Source organism: Notolepis coatsorum (assembly GCF_963971535.1).
Source record: "Notolepis coatsorum genome assembly, chromosome: 17".
Taxonomy (NCBI): domain Eukaryota; kingdom Metazoa; phylum Chordata; class Actinopteri; order Aulopiformes; family Paralepididae; genus Notolepis; species Notolepis coatsorum.
The window spans coordinates 71,885,848-71,905,154 of NC_140181.1; the positions used below are offsets into that span (position 1 = coordinate 71,885,848).

General features: G+C 43.5%; 1 protein-coding gene across 1 annotated transcript in view; it reads left to right on the forward strand.

Moving 5' to 3' along the window:
- erbb3b (erb-b2 receptor tyrosine kinase 3b) overlaps positions 1-19,297 on the forward strand; it is a 51,250-nt gene extending 31,953 nt beyond the window's left edge. Inside the window, exons 13-28 of the mRNA XM_084333004.1 lie at positions 4,279-4,411; positions 4,528-4,621; positions 5,879-6,036; positions 9,420-9,476; positions 9,646-9,787; positions 9,931-10,050; positions 10,168-10,266; positions 10,720-10,905; positions 14,371-14,526; positions 14,663-14,738; positions 15,639-15,785; positions 15,947-16,044; positions 16,145-16,321; positions 16,452-16,523; positions 16,966-17,263; positions 17,926-19,297. Of these exons, the coding sequence (XP_084189130.1) occupies positions 4,279-4,411; positions 4,528-4,621; positions 5,879-6,036; positions 9,420-9,476; positions 9,646-9,787; positions 9,931-10,050; positions 10,168-10,266; positions 10,720-10,905; positions 14,371-14,526; positions 14,663-14,738; positions 15,639-15,785; positions 15,947-16,044; positions 16,145-16,321; positions 16,452-16,523; positions 16,966-17,263; positions 17,926-18,932 (3,020 nt within the window). The 3' untranslated portion in view covers positions 18,933-19,297. The remainder of the gene's footprint in view (positions 1-4,278; positions 4,412-4,527; positions 4,622-5,878; positions 6,037-9,419; positions 9,477-9,645; positions 9,788-9,930; positions 10,051-10,167; positions 10,267-10,719; positions 10,906-14,370; positions 14,527-14,662; positions 14,739-15,638; positions 15,786-15,946; positions 16,045-16,144; positions 16,322-16,451; positions 16,524-16,965; positions 17,264-17,925) is intronic.
- The last annotated feature ends 10 nt before the right edge of the window (positions 19,298-19,307 follow it).

A 19,307-nucleotide genomic window follows, 5' to 3' on the forward strand; every position in this document is an offset into this window, starting at 1 on the left:
TTTTCAGGATAGCTTGACTTAAGCCAGACCATTCCGTTCCCCGACGTCGGATTGTCTAAATCACTATGGCAACAAATCAAAAAGTTTGAACCTGGTCGAGGGCAGGGTTTAGTTCAGTTAGCTGGATAAACCATGGCCACGCCCTCGCAAAGAAATGCCAACTCCCTTCCTTAAATAATTCTCACAGTCTAGATCCCATTATACCATTCTGAATTATGTTTTTGTGCTTCGTTTTTCTAGAGGGGGCTTTTGAAATGTAAAATAATATACCTAAAATGCTGATAATAAATCATATTCAGCCTATAGATTTACTTTGTCCTACATAATGCACATCATAGTTATTTTTTTTTTATCCACTTTTTCTCCCATTTCTTTTCTATATTTTCTCCCATCCCAATTTCGTATCATCCAATTCAACCCTCCCCTGTCACGGACGCTGTTTCTTGCCTCCCACAAGCCGGCTGCAATGTGGACTAAGGGCCTGCGTCCACTTAGCTCACAAAAATGCTGGCAGTGCGCCGGTAGTACTGGGGGTGGAGCTCTGCAGCGCGAGCCTCTGAATATGCGCCCAGCGCATCACTCTGTAAAGTTCAGAAAGTTTCAACTTTAAAACGCTGTGTGCGGCCGCACAAAAAAGGTGAAATGCGCTGAAAAAAGAAGCTGACTGCAGCGCATTTCCTTATAGGCGGCCGTGCGGCCGCATACGCTCCGTCCCCATTGGAATACATTGAAAAAAGACGCTTGCGCCAAGAAATATGAGGCAGGTGGATCCACGCCATAAGTCATACATAGCACAAGTCCCCTCCGGTACTTGAGGTAACAGCAGTCGCATCTTTTCACCTGCGCAGCTCGATCTCTCAGTGGCGAGGAGTAACGCGTGGGAGGCTCACGCTGCCCCCGACACTTCCTGATTCTACTGCGCAGGCGCACCAACCGACCTGTAGGAGTCGCTGTCCACAATGCCCGATCCCCACCCTTCAGTTTCCCTCCCAGTAATACGGCCAATGTGTATTACTGTGGACGACCAGCTAAACTGAAAGCAAATGTGGAGCGCTGGGCTCGAACTGACGAGCCCAGCGTCTCCAGCATTTCGTGGCGAGTGCCTTGCCCACTACGCCACGTAGCCGCCATGCACATCATAGTTATACGGATACGGCGCTCGCGCATCGCGACACACTATGTGGTTATTTTAATAATGCGGAGCATTGCAAATGTGAATCCCGCTGGGATATTTTTTATGAAACCGGGCGTTTGGCTCTGATTAGTTTCATATTCTTCACTGTTGATGTATTTGCTTAACGGAGCGCCCGGATTGTGTTTCATTCAAGCATAAATTGAAGCGTCTTTATGTGTGGACTGTGGATATTAATTACGAGGAATCTGAATCTGTGGATTGTTGAATTGTATCACTAGTCACTCACACGTTATTGTGATATTGTAACTGGGATTAAAATGTCTGATGAGACGGATTTTGACGGATTTGAGAAATTGAATGAGCCTTTGACGTTTTGATGAATTAATTTGAGAAAATGCATTTATCTGTTCAAGCACTATTATCTGATGATGAACATAAGGTGTCACTGGTATAAACCAAAGGTTAATCAATTCAATGCATGTATGGATGATGTCTGAAACAGATTAAAACCTGATTAATAGTGAAACTTTATAGCCTCCCTCCTAGCCTCTCTGACACGTTATTTCGGGGGTCGCGCCTTGAAAACTTTGGGAACCATGTATTTATATATAAAGTACATGATACCTAAGCCGAGCGCATACAGTACAGATATCCTCATAAGTATCTATTATTTCGTATCAATTAGATACTCTTTGGGCTTGTTTGTATCTACTTATTCTGAAAGAGTTGAACTAATTATTTTCGCTAGCAAGATCTCATTCGATTATTCATTCCATTAAGCCTACTGCCAGCAGGCACATTTAAAGAAATATAATCTGATTGATTGGGGTAATGAGGGACTTAAAATTAGCCTATAGATATGCATTTAACTTGTCGGCGAGGCTATTGAGCCGTACTGTATTGTACCCATTCTGCAATCTGTTAATAAAGTTTTAAATCAATCAATCAGTCAATGCCGTTAGAAAATCAGGATTTCTGCGATCGACACCTGCTGTCTTTTCAGGTGAGGCGGCCGCGCGCAATTATCCTGAGTATCAAGTCTGGTTCGAATTAATGAGACTGAATCAGCGTTCGAGGGAGAGAGGAACAGGGAAAGCCTGGATTCAAACATCGGGTTAATTTAATCTGGATAATGGGACTTTTGATCGACTTAGTTGAACCAGGTACGGGGAATAGGGCCACAAATATTGAGTAATATTGAGTATGAATGTGATATATCACAAGAAAGTAATCAACCTCTACTGTCTTTAACTACGAGTGAACACAATACTCTTAACTTACCATCTTTAGATAATAAAGTTTGTAAACATTGTTCCTCTAAAAACGTATAATGGAGTTAAATGGTTCTTCATCTGGGCCCTGTTTCTTGTACCTGGATAACTGAGTTAGCCGGATAACTTTAACTGGATAACTGAGTTAGCCGGACTTTCGGGTTCCATGTACGTGGATTTTCCAAATCACCATGACAACATATCCAAAAGTTTGAGCCTGGTCGAAAGCAGAGTTCAAGTTCAACTTAGCCTGAACCATCGCCACGCCCCCGCAAAGAAGTGACGGCCCGTTTCCTGAAACTATTCCCACAGTCTACGATCTGCATTATACCATTCTGAATTACGTTCTTGTGCTCCATTCTTCCAGAGGGGGCTTTTGAAATGTAAAATAGACCCAAAATGCTGATACTAAATTCACTTTGTCCTAAATAATGCACGTTATATATACCGTGGCGACGGTGGCGCTCGCTCGTGCGATGTACACATTATGTGGTTATTTTAATTGTAACTGGGATTAAGATGTCTGATGAGATGCGCTGTTTGACGGATTTGAGAAATTGAATGAGCCGTTGACGTCACATTAATGAATGAGGATAAAGAGATAAACTTCATTCATAACAAAGGATATTCTAAACACGGGTCTCTCGTTCATTAATGTATAAACAATGAATTTATCCCATCTGGCACAGTGGTCCAGCGGTAGTGCTCAAGCCTGCCAACCCAGCGACCGGGGTTCAAAACCCGGTCTTTCCAATATGATTTTTTTGAATATAATATTAATGATTATACGCCAAAGTAGCCTGGTTTTAAGTTAGAATATTATAAATCTACATGCATTGAGGATGTCATTCTTTATATAGCTCTCAACGTGCACCAAATTGAATTATTCCTATATTGCAAAAAGAAGGAGACGACTAGGGTCTTGAACCCCGGTCGTCTGTGTGAAAGTCAAAAGAACAACCCGTTAGACCACATTGGAGATAAGTTAAAGATTGACTATACATCAATCAATGGGTAAGAGAGCCGTATCGTAATTCTGTATAACAGTTAACTAATTATTTTCGCTAGCAAGATCTCATTTGATTATTCAATCCAGCAGGCAAGTTTAAAGAAATATAATCTGATTGATTGAGGTAATGAGGGACTTAAAATTAGCCTATAGATAACGCATTTAACTTGTCGGCGAGGCGATTGAGCCGTACTGCAATATGTTAATAAAGTTTTAAATCAATTAATCAATCAATGCCGCTAGAGAATCAGGATTTCTGCGATCGACACCTGCTGTCTTCTCAGCTGAGGCGGGCGCGCGCACTGATCCTGAGAATCAAGTCTGGCTTGAGTTAACGAGACTGAATCCACCTTCTTGGAACAGGAAAATCCTGGCTTCAAACATCGGGTTAACTGAAGCTGGATAATGACATCTTGATCGACTTAGTTGAACCACGTACAAGAAACAGGGCCCTGAGGTACTGTTTTATTATTATTGTTGTTGTTGTGAATGAGGCTGCTCACCAACTATAAACCTATATGACAAAACATTTATGAAGAACTGGCCCCTTAACTGATTAATTGTCTGGTTGTCTCTATACATTTGAATCGTAATAATATAATGAATTAATAATAATGAATTAATAATATTTATTAAATGTAATTTAATTCATTAATAATAATAATACTATAGGCTGCTGGTGAAGGAGGCAATTTCCACCCTACATTGTGGGGAGCGCTTTGAGTGTCTAGAAAAGCGCTATATACCTGTAAATGTAATGAATTATTATTATTATTATTATTCCATGGGACAAATTATAGAAATCAATGGTTACATCTAGTACCAACTGTTGTTGTTGTTGTTGTTGTTGTTGTTGTCTCCAGTGGAGGAGGGCCATGTCTGTGACCCGCTGTGTTCAGACTCAGGCTGCTGGGGCCCGGGGCCCGACCAGTGTCTCTCCTGCAGGAACCACAGCCGAGACGGCACCTGCGTGGCTCAATGCAGCTTCTACATCGGGTCAGTGTCTGCATTTGCATACGTGGTCACGGCCGTATTTGTACATGATACTTTTTACACTGATTTATTCTAGTTTGACCGGAGATGTGACCAGGGGTTGAATGCTATGTCCACAGGGCTCCCAGGGAGTTCGTCGGACCCCAGGGGGAGTGTGTAGCTTGTCACCCAGAGTGCCAGCCTCAGGACGGGAGACCCAGCTGCATTGGACCCGTAAATACAACGTTACCCTATATCTGTCTGTCTGCTTGACTCTACAGTATATGTCATATGTTCATCTGCATACCTGTCGCTACACTTTATTTAAAAATTTAATAATAATAATAATAATACATCAGATTTATATAGCGCTTAGTTCTGATGGGTTGGAGGAGGTTAGCATCTGCAGACCTGAGGCAGCGGGTAGGCATGTGGTGGAGAAGGAGGTCAGAGAGGTAGGAGGGGGCCAGGTTGTTGAGGGCTTTGAAGGTGATGAGAAGAATTTTTAACTGAATCCTGTACATGATGGGGAGCCAGTGGAGATCGTGGAGCATGGAGGTGATGTGGTTGGATTGGCGGGTGGAGGTGAGCATGCGAGCAGCAGAGTTTTGGACGTATTGTAGTTTATTGAGCACCAGTGTGATACAGTAAATTATCACATTCTTCCTGGCACCCACTCTCATTCCTGAAAGCGTTGGAACTATGACTCACCTTCTTGTTACAAACACAGCTGAAATATTTCCTTCCACACAGGTTTTAGTCTGCCTTAATGTTACATTTCTTGTCACATTTTCTACAATAACGAACAGTGTTTCCGCGACGTGACTTGTCTGTGTTTGCCTGTGGCTTACGGGGAACCTCCTAATCAAACAGCGATTAATTTCTATCCCCCACACACACACGCACACACACACACACACACACACACACACACACACACACACACACACACACACACACACACACACACACACACACACACACACACACACACACACACACACACACACACACACACCTACACACACACACACACACACACACACACACACACACACACACACACACACACACACACACACACCTTTAAAAAATAAATGCCTTGCTTGTGATGTCACATTCCTTTCATCCAATGGCTGTAAGGCAACACTTGAAAAGTAGCTGCTTCCTTCCATTAAAGGATTTCATGTTTAATTCTTCTCTGATTTAATGCCCACTAGATTCCAAATTACATAGTCGTTGGCCTTTTCACATTCGTCCTGGCTCAGAAACAAAAAATAAATAAAAAGTAATACATGAAGTAATACCTGAATATAGTATTAGACTAAACGTCTAGCATTATTTAACTATTAATCACAGTAATGATAAAAATGCGTTCTTCTCTGTCATTGGAATGTAATCTCTCTCTCTCTCTCTCTCTCTCTCTCTCTCTCTCTCTCTCTCTCTCTCTCTCTCTCTCTCTCTCTCTCTCTCTCTCTCTCTCTGTCGCAGGAAGCAGATAAGTGTGTGGTGTGTGCCAACCTGAGGGACGGGCCTTACTGTGTGTTTTCCTGTCCCAGTGGAGTGAACGACGGACAGAAGGGACTCATCTTCAAGTACCCCAACAAGGAGGGCCATTGTGAACCGTGCCACGCCAACTGCACGCAGGGGTGATACTACACTCAATGCGCGTGTGCATGCATGCATGTCTGGGCGCACGCGTGTGCTCATGTATGAATATATCACAACGTATAGAATAGTCCAGATTGATTGATTGAATTGATTGAAAACTTTATTAACAGATTGCAGAATGGGTACAATACAGTACAGCTCAATACACACAATTGTTAAGGGGATGCAGACCAGAGAAAGACTTTCGTCTTGTTTACATCAGGGTCCCCCATTTTCAATTCATCAGGACATATATGACATACATGACATACAGATAGTCAGTACTGCTACATCTATACATTTATGACATACCAGATTTGCAAATACAGTACTGTTTGTGATACAGAAGGAGTCAAGAAAAGGGAGTATATACATTTGACGTAGAAACTGTACATTGGAGGAGGTTGGGTGGGGGGGGTTGGGTACATTGGGATATTGACAACCATACAGGGTAATTTACATTGGAGGTGGTTGGGGGGGGGGGGCACACTGTATAAACAAGCAAAACTGTACATTGAGGGGGGGGGGGAGGAGACACTGTACAAACAAACAAAATTGTACATTGGACTATTGACAAAACCATACTAGGTAAATGACTGTACATTGGAGGGGGTTGGGTTAGGATATTTACAGGGGCCAGTGTTGAATTGCAGTCTCCCGTAGGTGTCCCTTGAGAGAGGTTTTGAAAGTGGGTAGTGACCCACATTCCTTTACAGCTTTGGGTAGGGCGTTCCACATTGATTGTGGCATAATCATATCTCTAATTAAAATTATAACTTAGGAATAAATTTGTCTGTATTATGTATCTCTGTTATATGTCAGTAGTAGGTAGGTGTGTAAACCTACCCACGTTGTAGTTTTTTGTTTTGTTTTTGTTTGTTTGTTTGTTCATTTTGTTATTGTTTTGTTTGTTCATATTCTGTTTGTATCTGTGTTCAGGCTCCCTCCAAAAGCTTTAAATAGCTTCTTGGGAGACCTGGCACATGCACACAATTTGCGACATGTTATCACATGAGGATACTCGCATGTAAAATGTATCGTGTGTGTGTGTGAATAAAAATTCATTCATTCATTCATTCATTCATTCATTCATTCATTCATTCATTCATTCATTCATTGCGAAACGTGTTTAGTCCCTTATTTGAGCCGAATCTGGGTTTAACATGATTTGTGGAGCTCCCTCTGGTGTTGTGATCGTGGTATTCACTGACCTTTGGGAAGTATTTTGCCATGTACATGGGTACCTTGGTCGTGTAGTGTATCTTGTAGACCAGGCCCATTGCAAGTTGCTGTACTCTGTCGTCTACTCTAAGCCATCCTAGGTTGTCAAAGTGGGCAGGGGTGAGGTGGGTTCTAGGAGTAAGGTCAAGCAGTAGTCTGACCAGTTTGTTTTGAGATGTTTGTAATTTTGTTTTTAGCGCCTTTGAGGTGCTTTGGTACCATGAGGTGCAAGCATAGTCGTAGTACCCCTGAATGAGTGCTCCTGCCAGAGTCTTCAGGGTATTCTTGTTTACCAGAGAGGAGATCCGGTACAAGAATCGAGTTCGTTGGTTGACTTTTTTTATTACATTGGATGCCATTTTGTATTTTTGTCACAGGAGAGATTAGCCTCTAGGATGGAACCCAGGTAGGTAATTTCATCTTTCCTTGTGACAATATTGTCACCCACTGTAACTGAGAAGCCGTCAGTCTTGCTGAGTTTGTTATTTGAACCGAAGAGAATGGACTCTGTTTTGCCCATGTGTAATGATAGTTTGTTATCAGCGAGCCATATGCAGATTCTGCCTAGTTCCGAGCTGAGGGTTTTTTCAACCTGTAACTTGTTCTTGTCAGAGACCAGCAGGGCTGAGTTGTCCGCAAACAGGAACAAGTTGCAGTCACAAGCTGACGACATGTCATTTGCATAAATTAGGAACAGTAGCGGTCCTAGTATGCTTCCTTGTGGAACACCACAGCTCACTGTGAGGGGGGGGGATAGGGTACCGTTTACCTCCACCATCTGTTCCCTCCCCTCAAGGTAGGATTGCATCCAGCTCACTGATAGACTATCAAAACCAATTGCTTTTAGCTTGTCAATCAGAATGGAGTGATTGACCGTGTCAAAGGCCTTTTGTAGGTCCAGCATGACCATGCCGCAGTATTTGCCTGCGTCCACCTCTTGTTTGATGTGGTCATTCAAATAGAGAAGGCATGTGTCAGTGGAGTGGGATGTTCTGAAGCCAGATTGGAATTCGTAGATTAGATTTTCTTCCGCTAGGTACTTTTCGACCTGTTCGTAGACTATTTTTTCCATGACTTTCGAGATGGAGGTGAGAATAGAAACAGGGCGGTAGTTGCCTGGGTCTAATTTGCTGCCCTTTTTGTGCAGAGGGGTCACCCTCGCAATTTTGAAGTCCTTGGGGACGTGTCCCTGTTTTATGGAGAGGTTTATTATGTGTGTGATGATTGGAGTGATGGCGGCTGCTGAGTCTCTGAGGAATTTGGAGGGGATGTTGTCATGGCCAGTGGCCTTGTTAGGTTGGAGGGCGCTCAGTTTATTGAGTACCTCATCTGTTGTTACCATTTCCAGCTTGAAGTCGTCCTTGCGGACCCCTAGGTTTTTGTAGTAAGCTACTATGTGTTCTACCCCATAAAGCCCTGAGTGGGAGGGTAGTTTGTTTACCAGTGTTGTGGCTATGTTTGTGAAGAAAATGTTTAAGTAATTGGCTACATCCAGCTTGTCTGTGATGAGCGTGTTGTCCGTTTTTATGTTTATGTTTGAGAATCTGGTTTTAAGTTTTTTACTGCATCCTAGTTGATTATTGAGTAATTTCCAAAGTTCACGTGGTTTGTTTTTGTTTTCCTCAGTTTTGTCATTGATGAAATTCTTTTTTGCAGTTTTGATCATGGAGTTTACGTCGTTTCTTAGTCTGTTTCTTTCTAGTTTGAGTTCAGTCACGTGGGCTTGGAGTTCACTGCTCGTGCTTTTAGTAAGCTTAGACTGACTTTTACGAAACTCAGAGCATTTTTTGTCTCTGGTTTTCATAGCGGCCAGTATGTCGGAGTGCATCCACGGCTCAGCGCGATTTTTTACCCTGGTGGTTCTTAGGGGGGCCATGTCGTTTAGTATTGTTGAGAATTTGGTTTTGAAGCCAAGCCATGTTTCTTCAACCAGTGTATCATTGAGTTCATCTGACCAGTCCAGACTCTCCAGTTCAAGGTTGAAGGCCTCGCTAGAGTAGGTTTTGAGGTCTCTAGATGTGACTGTTTTGTGGCAGCCAGCCTTTTGTTTTAGTTTTTTGCGGGTACAGAATATCATATAATGATCACTTAACCCGCATGCTATAACCCCTTTATTGGAGATTTTGGACTTGTCGGATCCTAATGCTGTGTCTTATTACAGATGTTCAGGACCAGGACTGAACGACTGCTTAGAAGCAGCCAGATTAGCAATGAGTAGGTGAGTGTCTCCCCCTGTTGGTGAATATAAAACACCTCTAGTGTTTTATATTCATTCTAGTGAACCAAGACTCATTCCCATGCCAATTATCATTCATTCCCCAGGCACTTTACACACTCTCTCTCTCTCTCTCTCTCTCTCTCTCTCTCTCTAATCATTGTCCCTGCAGCGGTCAGATCACAGGGATAGCGTTAGGTGTCCCGGCCGGCCTGATCTTCTGCCTGGCGGTGTTCGTGCTGGGCTTGCTGTACCACAGAGGCCTGGCCATCCGGCGCAAGAGAGCCATGAGGAGGTACTTGGAGAGTGGAAAGGTGAGCTCCAAGGAGACAGACTGGCCCCTGGACTGTTGCTACAGACACAACTATGTCCATGCTTTGCTTTTTTCCCCCACACAGGCTTAGTTGAGGAAACATTGGAACATTTTATCATCTTGGTTTTGCTCTTGTCTGGGCAGAGTACAGAACCACCGGATCCTGGAGAGAAGGGGACTAAGGTCAAAGCCCGCATCCTAAGGGTTCCAGAGCTGAAGAAGATCAAAGCTCTTGGTTCAGGAGTCTTTGGCACAGTACACAAGGTTATTATTAGTAGTAGTATTTAAATTATCTTTTTTACCCATCCAGTGCTTGGTCAATAGCCGACTCTACTCTACACGTGGCCAGATGTAATGGCAGCTAAACTCTCTCTCTTTCAGGGTGTTTGGACGCCAGAGGGAGAGACGGTAAAGATCCCTGTAGCCATTAAGACCATCCAGGACCGCTCAGGCAGACAGACCTTCACGGAGATCACTGATGTAAGAGCCAGAGAGAGGTGTTAAGTTGGACAATGCCTAGGCTACCCGTCACTGTAACAGAAAGCTTCCATTCATTGTGCTAAGCTAGGCTAATGTGCAGCCAGACAGCTATAGTTTCTACTGAACACACAGGAACGCAGGAAACTGGTATCTATCTTCTTGTCTCTCTCTGGAGAGGATGATAAGCTAATTTCCCAAAATGTTGGCGTGTTCTTTTAAGACATATGCTTATTTAAAGAAACAAAAAACAAAAAGGTAATCATCTGTACTTTGGAAGTGTTGTGTAATGAATGCTGATATTATAAAAAATGGCTATTGCTTTTTGCAGTGAAACCCTTCATATGAAATTACATATGAACTTCAGATGTGACTCGCTACACAATCATGCCTTTGACTCTGAAGTGTCATTGTTGGCAAACACAGTATCATTGTTTTCTCTTGCTTGCCGTACAGCACATGTTATCCATGGGCAGCCTGGACCACCTCTACATTGTCAGGCTCTTGGGTATCTGTCCAGGGGCCAGTCTACAGCTGGTCACACGCCTCAGCTCCCAGGGATCCTTACTGGATCACATCAGGCAACACAAGGACAGCCTGGACCCCCAGCGCTTGCTCAACTGGTGTGTGCAGATTGCTAAGGTGAGGAGATGTGATGGTAATAGATAATCAGTGTTTATTTTATTTATTTATTTTACCAGGTAGTCACTTGAGATCAATGATCTCTTTTTCGAGTAAGACCTGGGCCCTATTCCCCGTACCTGGTTCAACTAAGTCGATCGAAAGTCCCATTAGCCAGATTAAATTAACCCGATGATTGAAACCAGGCTATCCCTGTTCCTCGAAGGCTGATTCACTCTCGTTAATTCGAAACAGACTTGAGTACTCAGGATAATTGCGTGCGGCCGCCTCACCTGAAAAGGCAGCAGATGTCGATCTCCGAAATCCTGATATTCTAACGGCATTGACTGATTGATTGATTGAAAACTTTATTAACAGATTGCAGAATGGGTACAATAGAGTACGGCTCAATAGCCTTGCCGACAAGTTAAATTCTATAGGCTAATTTTAAGTCTCTCATTACCCCAATCAGTCAGATTATATTTCTTTAAATGTGCCTGCTGGCAGTAGGCTTAATGGAATGAATAATCGAATGAGATCTTGCTAGCGAAAATAATCAGTTCAACTCTTTCAGAAAGAGTATCTAATTTATACGAATTAATAGATACTTATGAGGATATCTGTACTGTATGCGCTTAGGTATCATGTACTATATAAATACATGGTTCCCAAAGTTATCAAGGCACGACACCCGAAATAACTGTGTCAGAGAGGCTTGGAGGCTATTAACAGTTTCACTATTAATCAGGTTTTAATCTGTTTCGGACATCATCCATACATGCATTGAATCGATTAACCTTTGGTTTATACCAGTCATGTTCATCACCCTCTTGTTCATCATCAGATAACAGTGCTTGAACAGATAAATGCATGTTCTCAAATTCATTCATTAAAACGTCAAAGGCTTGCAATTGCTCATTCACTTTTCTCAAGTCACGTCGTCCACGTCATCAAGTCCGTCAAACAGCGCATCTCCTCAGACATTTTAATCCCAGTTACAATAGAATAGATCTTTATTTGTCATTGTTGGTACAACGAAGATTTGTTAGGAACATCACCACTGGCATACAAACATAAAATATAGCATGTGCAAAATAATAATGTCAATAATAATAGTAATATAATAATAAAGTATCAATGTCCCAATGTCCTCAATAATAATAACATACCATCATTGTCCCAAGTGCATTTAGTGCTAGTGCAAATAAATAAATATAAATATAAATATTTCAGTGATAGTCCAGTGAGTTAATGGAAGGAGGGGGGGGGGGGTGTTGACTTGCAATGGATGAAATAGTGTATATTGCAGCAATGCAAGTCCGGTTCACAGTTATTGTTGTAAGACCAGCCGCATTTCATTGTATACCTGTATGCCGTGACAATTAAAACTCTTGAATCTTGAATCTTGAATCTTGAATCTTGAATGTGGAAGTGGGAGTTATGTCACCGAATAACGTGTGAGTGACAGTGATACAATTCAACAATCCACAGATTCAGGTTCCTCGTAATTCACATCCACAATCCACACATAAAGACGCTTCAATTTATGCTTTACCGGGCGCTTCGGTTAAGCAAATACATCCACAGCGGAGAATATGAAACGAATCAGAGCCAAACGGCCGATAGGTTTCATTCATTAGAAATATCCCCGCGGGATTCACATTTGCAATGCTCCATTATTAAAATAACCACATAGTGTGTGTCGCGACTCGCGAGTGCCGTATAGCTATGACGTGCATTATTTAGGACACAGTAAATCCATAGGCTGAATATGATTTATTATCAGCATTTTAGGTCTATTATTTTACATTTCAAAAGCCCCCTCTAGAAAAACTAAGCACAAAAACATAATTCAGAATGGTATAATGGGATCTGTGAGGAAGGGAGCTGGCATTTTTTTGCGAGGGAGTGGCCAGTTTATCCAGCTAACTGAACTAAACATGCTAAAAGGTAGGGGAGAGAAGGTCAAGTTAATAAATATAAAATATAACACCACATTATACAATGAAGCATCGACATTCTCCCATCTCATTCTTTAAAATGCCTGTAATTTAAACTTTAAAATCAGATATGGTAGCCTGCAGTTTCAACGTTTTTTGAAGTGCATTCCAGGCAGAGGGAGCAGAGAACATGAAGGCCCTTTTACCAAACTCTGTGCCAAGAAACTTGGAATCAGTGAAGTTGACACAAACAAAACCATAATCGAATTATACCTACGTCGTTTTGAATTGTTCAATATTGGAATAACCGTGTCCATCCCTAGTTTATATCCTACCTGTCTTTGTTTTTGTCTTTGTTAAGTATTTCTGTGTCATGAATAGGCTGTCAGTCTTCATCAGTACCTATAAAGCTCAAGTGCGAGTCACTGATCAGGAGCAGTGATTCATCATTATGGTTGATATGTGTCTCTCAGGGTTGATTCATCGTTATGGTTGATATGTGTCTCTCAGGGTTGATTCATCATTACGGTTGATATGTGTCTCTCAGGGTTGATTCATCGTTACGGTTGATATGTGTCTCTCAGGGTTGATTCATCGTTATGGTTGATATGTGTCTCTCAGGGTTGATTCATCATTATGGTTGATATGTGTCTCTCAGGGTTGATTCATCGTTATGGTTGATATGTGTCTCTCAGGGTTGATTCATCGTTACGGTTGATATGTGTCTCTCAGGGTTGATTCATCGTTATGGTTGATATGTGTCTCTCAGGGTTGATTCATCGTTATGGTTGATATGTGTCTCTCAGGGTTGATTCATCGTTATGGTTGATATGTGTCTCTCAGGGTTGATTCATCATTACGGTTGATATGTGTCTCTCAGGGTTGATTCATCATTACAGTTGAAATGTGTCTCTCAGGGTTGATTCATCGTTACGGTTGATATGTGTCTCTCAGGGTTGATTCATCGTTATGGTTGATATGTGTCTCTCAGGGTTGATTCATCGTTATGGTTGATATGTGTCTCTCAGGGTTGATTCATCATTACGGTTGATATGTGTCTCTCAGGGTTGATTCATCGTTATGGTTGATATGTGTCTCTCAGGGTTGATTCATCATTACGGTTGATATGTGTCTCTCAGGGTTGATTCATCATTACAGTTGAAATGTGTCTCTCAGGGTTGATTCATCGTTACGGTTGATATGTGTCTCTCAGGGTTGATTCATCGTTATGGTTGATATGTGTCTCTCAGGGTTGATTCATCGTTATGGTTGATATGTGTCTCTCAGGGTTGATTCATCATTACGGTTGATATGTGTCTCTCAGGGTTAATTCATCATTACGGTTCATATGTGTCTCTCAGGGTTGATTCATCGTTACGGTTGATATGTGTCTCTCAGGGTTGATTCATCATTACAGTTGAAATGTGTCTCTCAGGGTTAATTCATCATTACGGTTGATATGTGTCTCTCAGGGTTGATTCATCATTACAGTTGATATGTGTCTCTCAGGGTTGATTCATCATTACGGTTGATATGTGTCTCTCAGGGTATGTACTACCTAGAGGAACACTGCATGGTCCATAGGAACTTGGCTGCCCGCAACGTCCTGCTCAAAAACGACTACCAGGTGCAGATCTCTGACTACGGCGTGGCGGACCTCCTCTACCCTGACGACAAGAAATATGTCTACGGCGACGCCAAGGTTACTATGACTCACTCAGCTCTGGAAAAAAAAGCCAGTCGTTTCTCAAGCCGCAGACGACAGTTTGTCACCTGCTCGGTGGCCGGTAATGGACTCAAAACATTTTACACTGACTGTCGTTTATGTCTCCTCCCAGACGCCCATAAAATGGATGTCGTTGGAAAGCATCTTGTTTCGAAGATACACTCATCAAAGTGATGTTTGGAGTTATGGTAAGGAGTTGTATGTGTATGTGTATTTCTTTCATTTCATTTCAAACCTTTATTAAAACCTGAAAGGCAACTGAGGTTCCCCTCAGTTACAGTCACGTCGAGTGTACATACAAAGGTTGGAGATCAAGGTTTTGAACTCTGCAACAGAGGGGAGAATCTCGAGCTTTATGGACTGTTGGAGTTCATTCTATGAGCTAAGGGGCATCATAGCAAAATGCAGATTTACCCTGTTCCGAGCAAACTACAGGGACCTTAAGGACCAGCCAGTCCACTAGAACGGGTTTGTATGTGTATGTGTATATGTGTGTGTGTGTGAGAGAGAGAGAGAGAGAGAGAGAGAGAGAGAGAGAGAGAGAGAGAGAGAGAGAGAGAGTGCTGAATGTGTTTGAGACGGTGCTAAAAGTGTCCAAACGGCGTCTATTCTAAACCCAAAGCGAATCTGATTGGCCACTGACGTTTCTGGTCATGTGACATGTCAAGTCAAGAGTTTTATTTGTCACGGCATACAAGTATACAATCGCGTGACGCGCCCATTTCCGCCTCAACCAGCAGCAAACCCTAACCCTAACCCTAACCGTTCTATCGCCATGCTCTAAGACAAACTCTAACCTTAACCAACTTCGAAAGAGTGCCTAAGCTTAACCGGGGGAAAGAACTTGCCGTCACACGATTGGTGCGACCAGAAACTTCAGTGGCCAATCAGAGCGCAAAAGGCGAACGCGGAAGCATGCACCGTTTGGGTTTAGAATACAGGCGTCCAAACGTTGTAAAAACCTTTGAATCCTGTGTTTAGTAATGGGATGGGTGGGTTCAGATAAAAATATAAAAATATTGAAATTGCTTCTTGTCAGTCTTCCTGCGATCGCCGCCAGTCTTGTCTTAACTCATCTCCTCCCCCAGGGGTGACGGTGTGGGAGATGATGTCTTTCGGGGCGGAGCCTTATGCGTCCATGCAGCCGCAGGACGTGCCCAGTCTGCTGGAGAAGGGCGAGCGTCTGTCGCAGCCCCCCATCTGTACCATAGACGTCTACATGGTGATGGTCAAGTGTGAGTAACACACATCATACACCATCTTGACGTGTGACCTCTGACACACATGAATTCACTCACTCACTCATAAACACACACACACTCACAATCTGAGTGTTATCTGTTGGCATACCTTCCAACAACCTTTGGTCATTGTTGTAATGTTTTTTTGTCTGCAGGCTGGATGATTGATGAAAATATACGACCGACATTCAAGGAGCTGGCAAATGACTTTACTCGTATGGCGAGAGACCCGCCTAGATACCTTGTCATCAAGGTAAGGCCGTAGCTGTCAATCAATATAATATAACCTCAAGTTCACTGGCATATTTAATTGAGGGGTTGAACGACTGGGCTTCTTCTCTGCTGTCCTTTAGTTGGAACGAGGAGAGGTGGACTCAGAGGAAACCCACAGAAGAGAATCAGATCGAGGACTTCTGGAGGCGGAGTTGGAGGACCAGGATGGGGAGGGATTGGAGGATGGATTGGCCACACCCCCTCTTCACCTGTCTCCGTCCAGGAGTCTATCTCGTCTGAGGATTCATTCTTACAGGGTATTGCTTTCAATCTCATAGATGACGTATTGAAGGTCAAACTCATAGACCTTTGCATGATAGATTTTATTTTGGGGAGTTATGATATATGATAATTTGTTATCTTTGTTCTGTCTCTGTCCTCCCACAGAGTGGCACCTCTCAGGCTGGACCAGTGGCGTACCTCCCCATGACTCCTAGTCCAGGAGACAATCCCCACCAGGTCAGACACACACACACACACACACACACACACACACACACACACACACACACACACACACACACACACACACACACACACACACACACACACACACACACACACCTACACACCTACACACACACACACACACACACACACACACACACACACACATACACATATGGTAGTGAGACCACTGCACCACACATTTGATATAGAGGGCAAATGTTTAGCTGGGATACTTTGAACAGCGTCACTTTGGTCAACATTATTACAACACTTTGCCAAATGACAGCACTTAAATCAGTATTATGATTCAACACTGCCAAGAATTCCTCACATTTGGAAGTCAGACACATAAACCAAGTGTGTCATCTCTCTCCCAGTGGTCTCATTTGAAAATGGCATTATTTTCCTTAAAGCTGCTGTGTTTCTCAGAGCCTGTGCTTTTCCGCTCTAGCCGTGGCCACAGAGGTCTCGTCGGAGCTCGGCTCGGACGATCTCCGAAGGGTCAGAGGGCAAGAACCGTGGGCAGAATATGGAGCTGCCTGAGGGGGTTTTGCTGACGGGCAGTCTACACAGGGCCCGAGGGGCCATGGAGCGAGTCAGTTCCCGTGCTTCAACCAGTCTACAGAGGAACCAGTCTACAGCCTCAGATGCGCCCTCTCATCAGGCTGGGAGGCTGGCAGAGGGTGAGGAAGAGGGAGAGGAAGAGGATGGCTATGTTTTGCCTGGCTCATCTGGCACTCCAGAAAGAGGTGACTATCTGATTTATTAAAGGTGGCATTTTATGGAAAATAGGTTTTTGTATGGATTTGGCAGTATGAAATGTGTGGCGGGGGGAATGACAGATTGCTGTTTGGCCAGGGTTTGAAGTCTTCAGATTAACAAGCCTAACCCCTTCAGAATGACTGCCCTTTGTAATGTAACACCGGGGACACAAGCAATCAATTGCCTTTAATGAATCAATTAGCTGTGCCTTTGGATCCAGAAACACTGCCTAGTGCCTACCTAATGTACTGCCAAGTTAAAAACTTTTTTTTCTTTACTCTTGGGGGTGTGGGGTAGCCGGCCAGGCAGGGAAGGGAATCAATAATTAAAGGATGGTGTGTTGCTGCACCCACCAAAAACAACATGCTCAATACAATGGAAGAATGAGGTGCTGGGAAATAAACTAATCAAATCTGATGATAAATAAATCTAAATAAGCTAAATTTAAAAAAAATAACAAACCTGTTCCACAGATTCAAGGAAGTCATATAAAATTGTTGAAAAGATACAAATCTACTAAGGTTGAGGAGCCGGGAAAAACAAGCATCTCACATTTTTCCTCTGAATGTATCTACATTTAAAAAAGCTGTGACAATAAAATAATCTGAATCTGAATCTGATTTCTTCTCTCCTCTTTCCCCCCCTACAGATTCTGTATTGTGTCACCCGGCCTCCAGAAACCACAATCCTGGCGGAAGGAGCTCCAGGTCCTCAAGGAAACACTTGTCTCCCTTAGTGATAACCTCAGACCAGGAGTATGAACTCATGACCAAACGGTCCAGCCCCCCGCCTCACTCAGCCACAGGTGTCTCCATACAGTTAGACGCCCCCTCCTCAGTAGTGCTGTGGAAGAGAACCTCACCTTTACCCTCGCCGACGTACAAAACACCGTTACCAGTCAGGGCAGACACAGTACATAGGGAGACACAGACACTGGCGAGCTCTACCGTGGAGCATTCAGAGGGGGGTTCTGAAGGGGGTTCTGAGGGAGGTTCTGAGGGCGGTTCTGAGGGCGGTTCTGAAGGGGCTGTGGCTGAGCAAAGGAGCTCCACAGAGGAGGAGCAGCAGCTGCCTGGGCAGCCTGACGGTAAGACCAGGGCTACGGCTGACCAGAGAGGAGCCAACCAGGGAACTGTGGAGTACGAATACATGGACATCCGGAGCTCCCACACCGGGGAGAGAGAGAAGCCTGTGTGGGAAAGGCGTGAGAGTCAAGCATCTGTACAGAAAACAGCAGAGAAGGAGGATATGGATAGGAGGACAGGAGCGAGTCAGGCAGGGGAGGAGGTGAAGAGAGGAGAGGAGGTGGAGGAGGAGTACCAGTACACAAATAAACAACCCAGACTAAAGGAGAGTCTGAGCAGGGTGGGGCCCAGGCCAGATGTGCTCACAGATGGGGCAGACCAGACGGAGGAGTACGAGGAGATGGATGGCACTGCGGGGGCCTCCAACGGATGGGATCGGGTAGAGTACCAGAATCTCCCAGTGAAGGGGAGGGCTGTTGCTGAGGAGGTGGGCAGCAGCAGGTGTGTGGGGCTCGGGGGATACATCAAGGTGTGCGCTGGCGTAGGAGAGCCGAGCAGCAACACATCGTTTGACAACCCAGACTACTGGCACAGCAGACTGTTCCTCAAAGCAGATGCTGTGCGCACCTAATGATGTGGACTGAGACACGACACAACTACCACAAAGTTTTACCAGCTATTCCAGACTCTCTTGAACTTCAACACCATTCACTGTGCTGTTTTCCAAACCTATTTTTGTAAAGAATATATACCAATAATTAAAAAAATACAAATACAAAAAAAAATACAAAAAAATCTCAGCATCAAGGAAACCATTGAAACAAGTGTTTTGTGTCCTAATTTACTATGCTGGTGTGGTGGCAAATGAGTGATTATGAAGCCATTTTCTATTAATATGAGGGTGGGCATAAGCCAGTTGTAACATACACCAATATAGTCGGTATGTTTGCACTTGAAGTCCACTGTGTCTTAAGCTGTTTAGACATACATACTGTGCCTTACATCA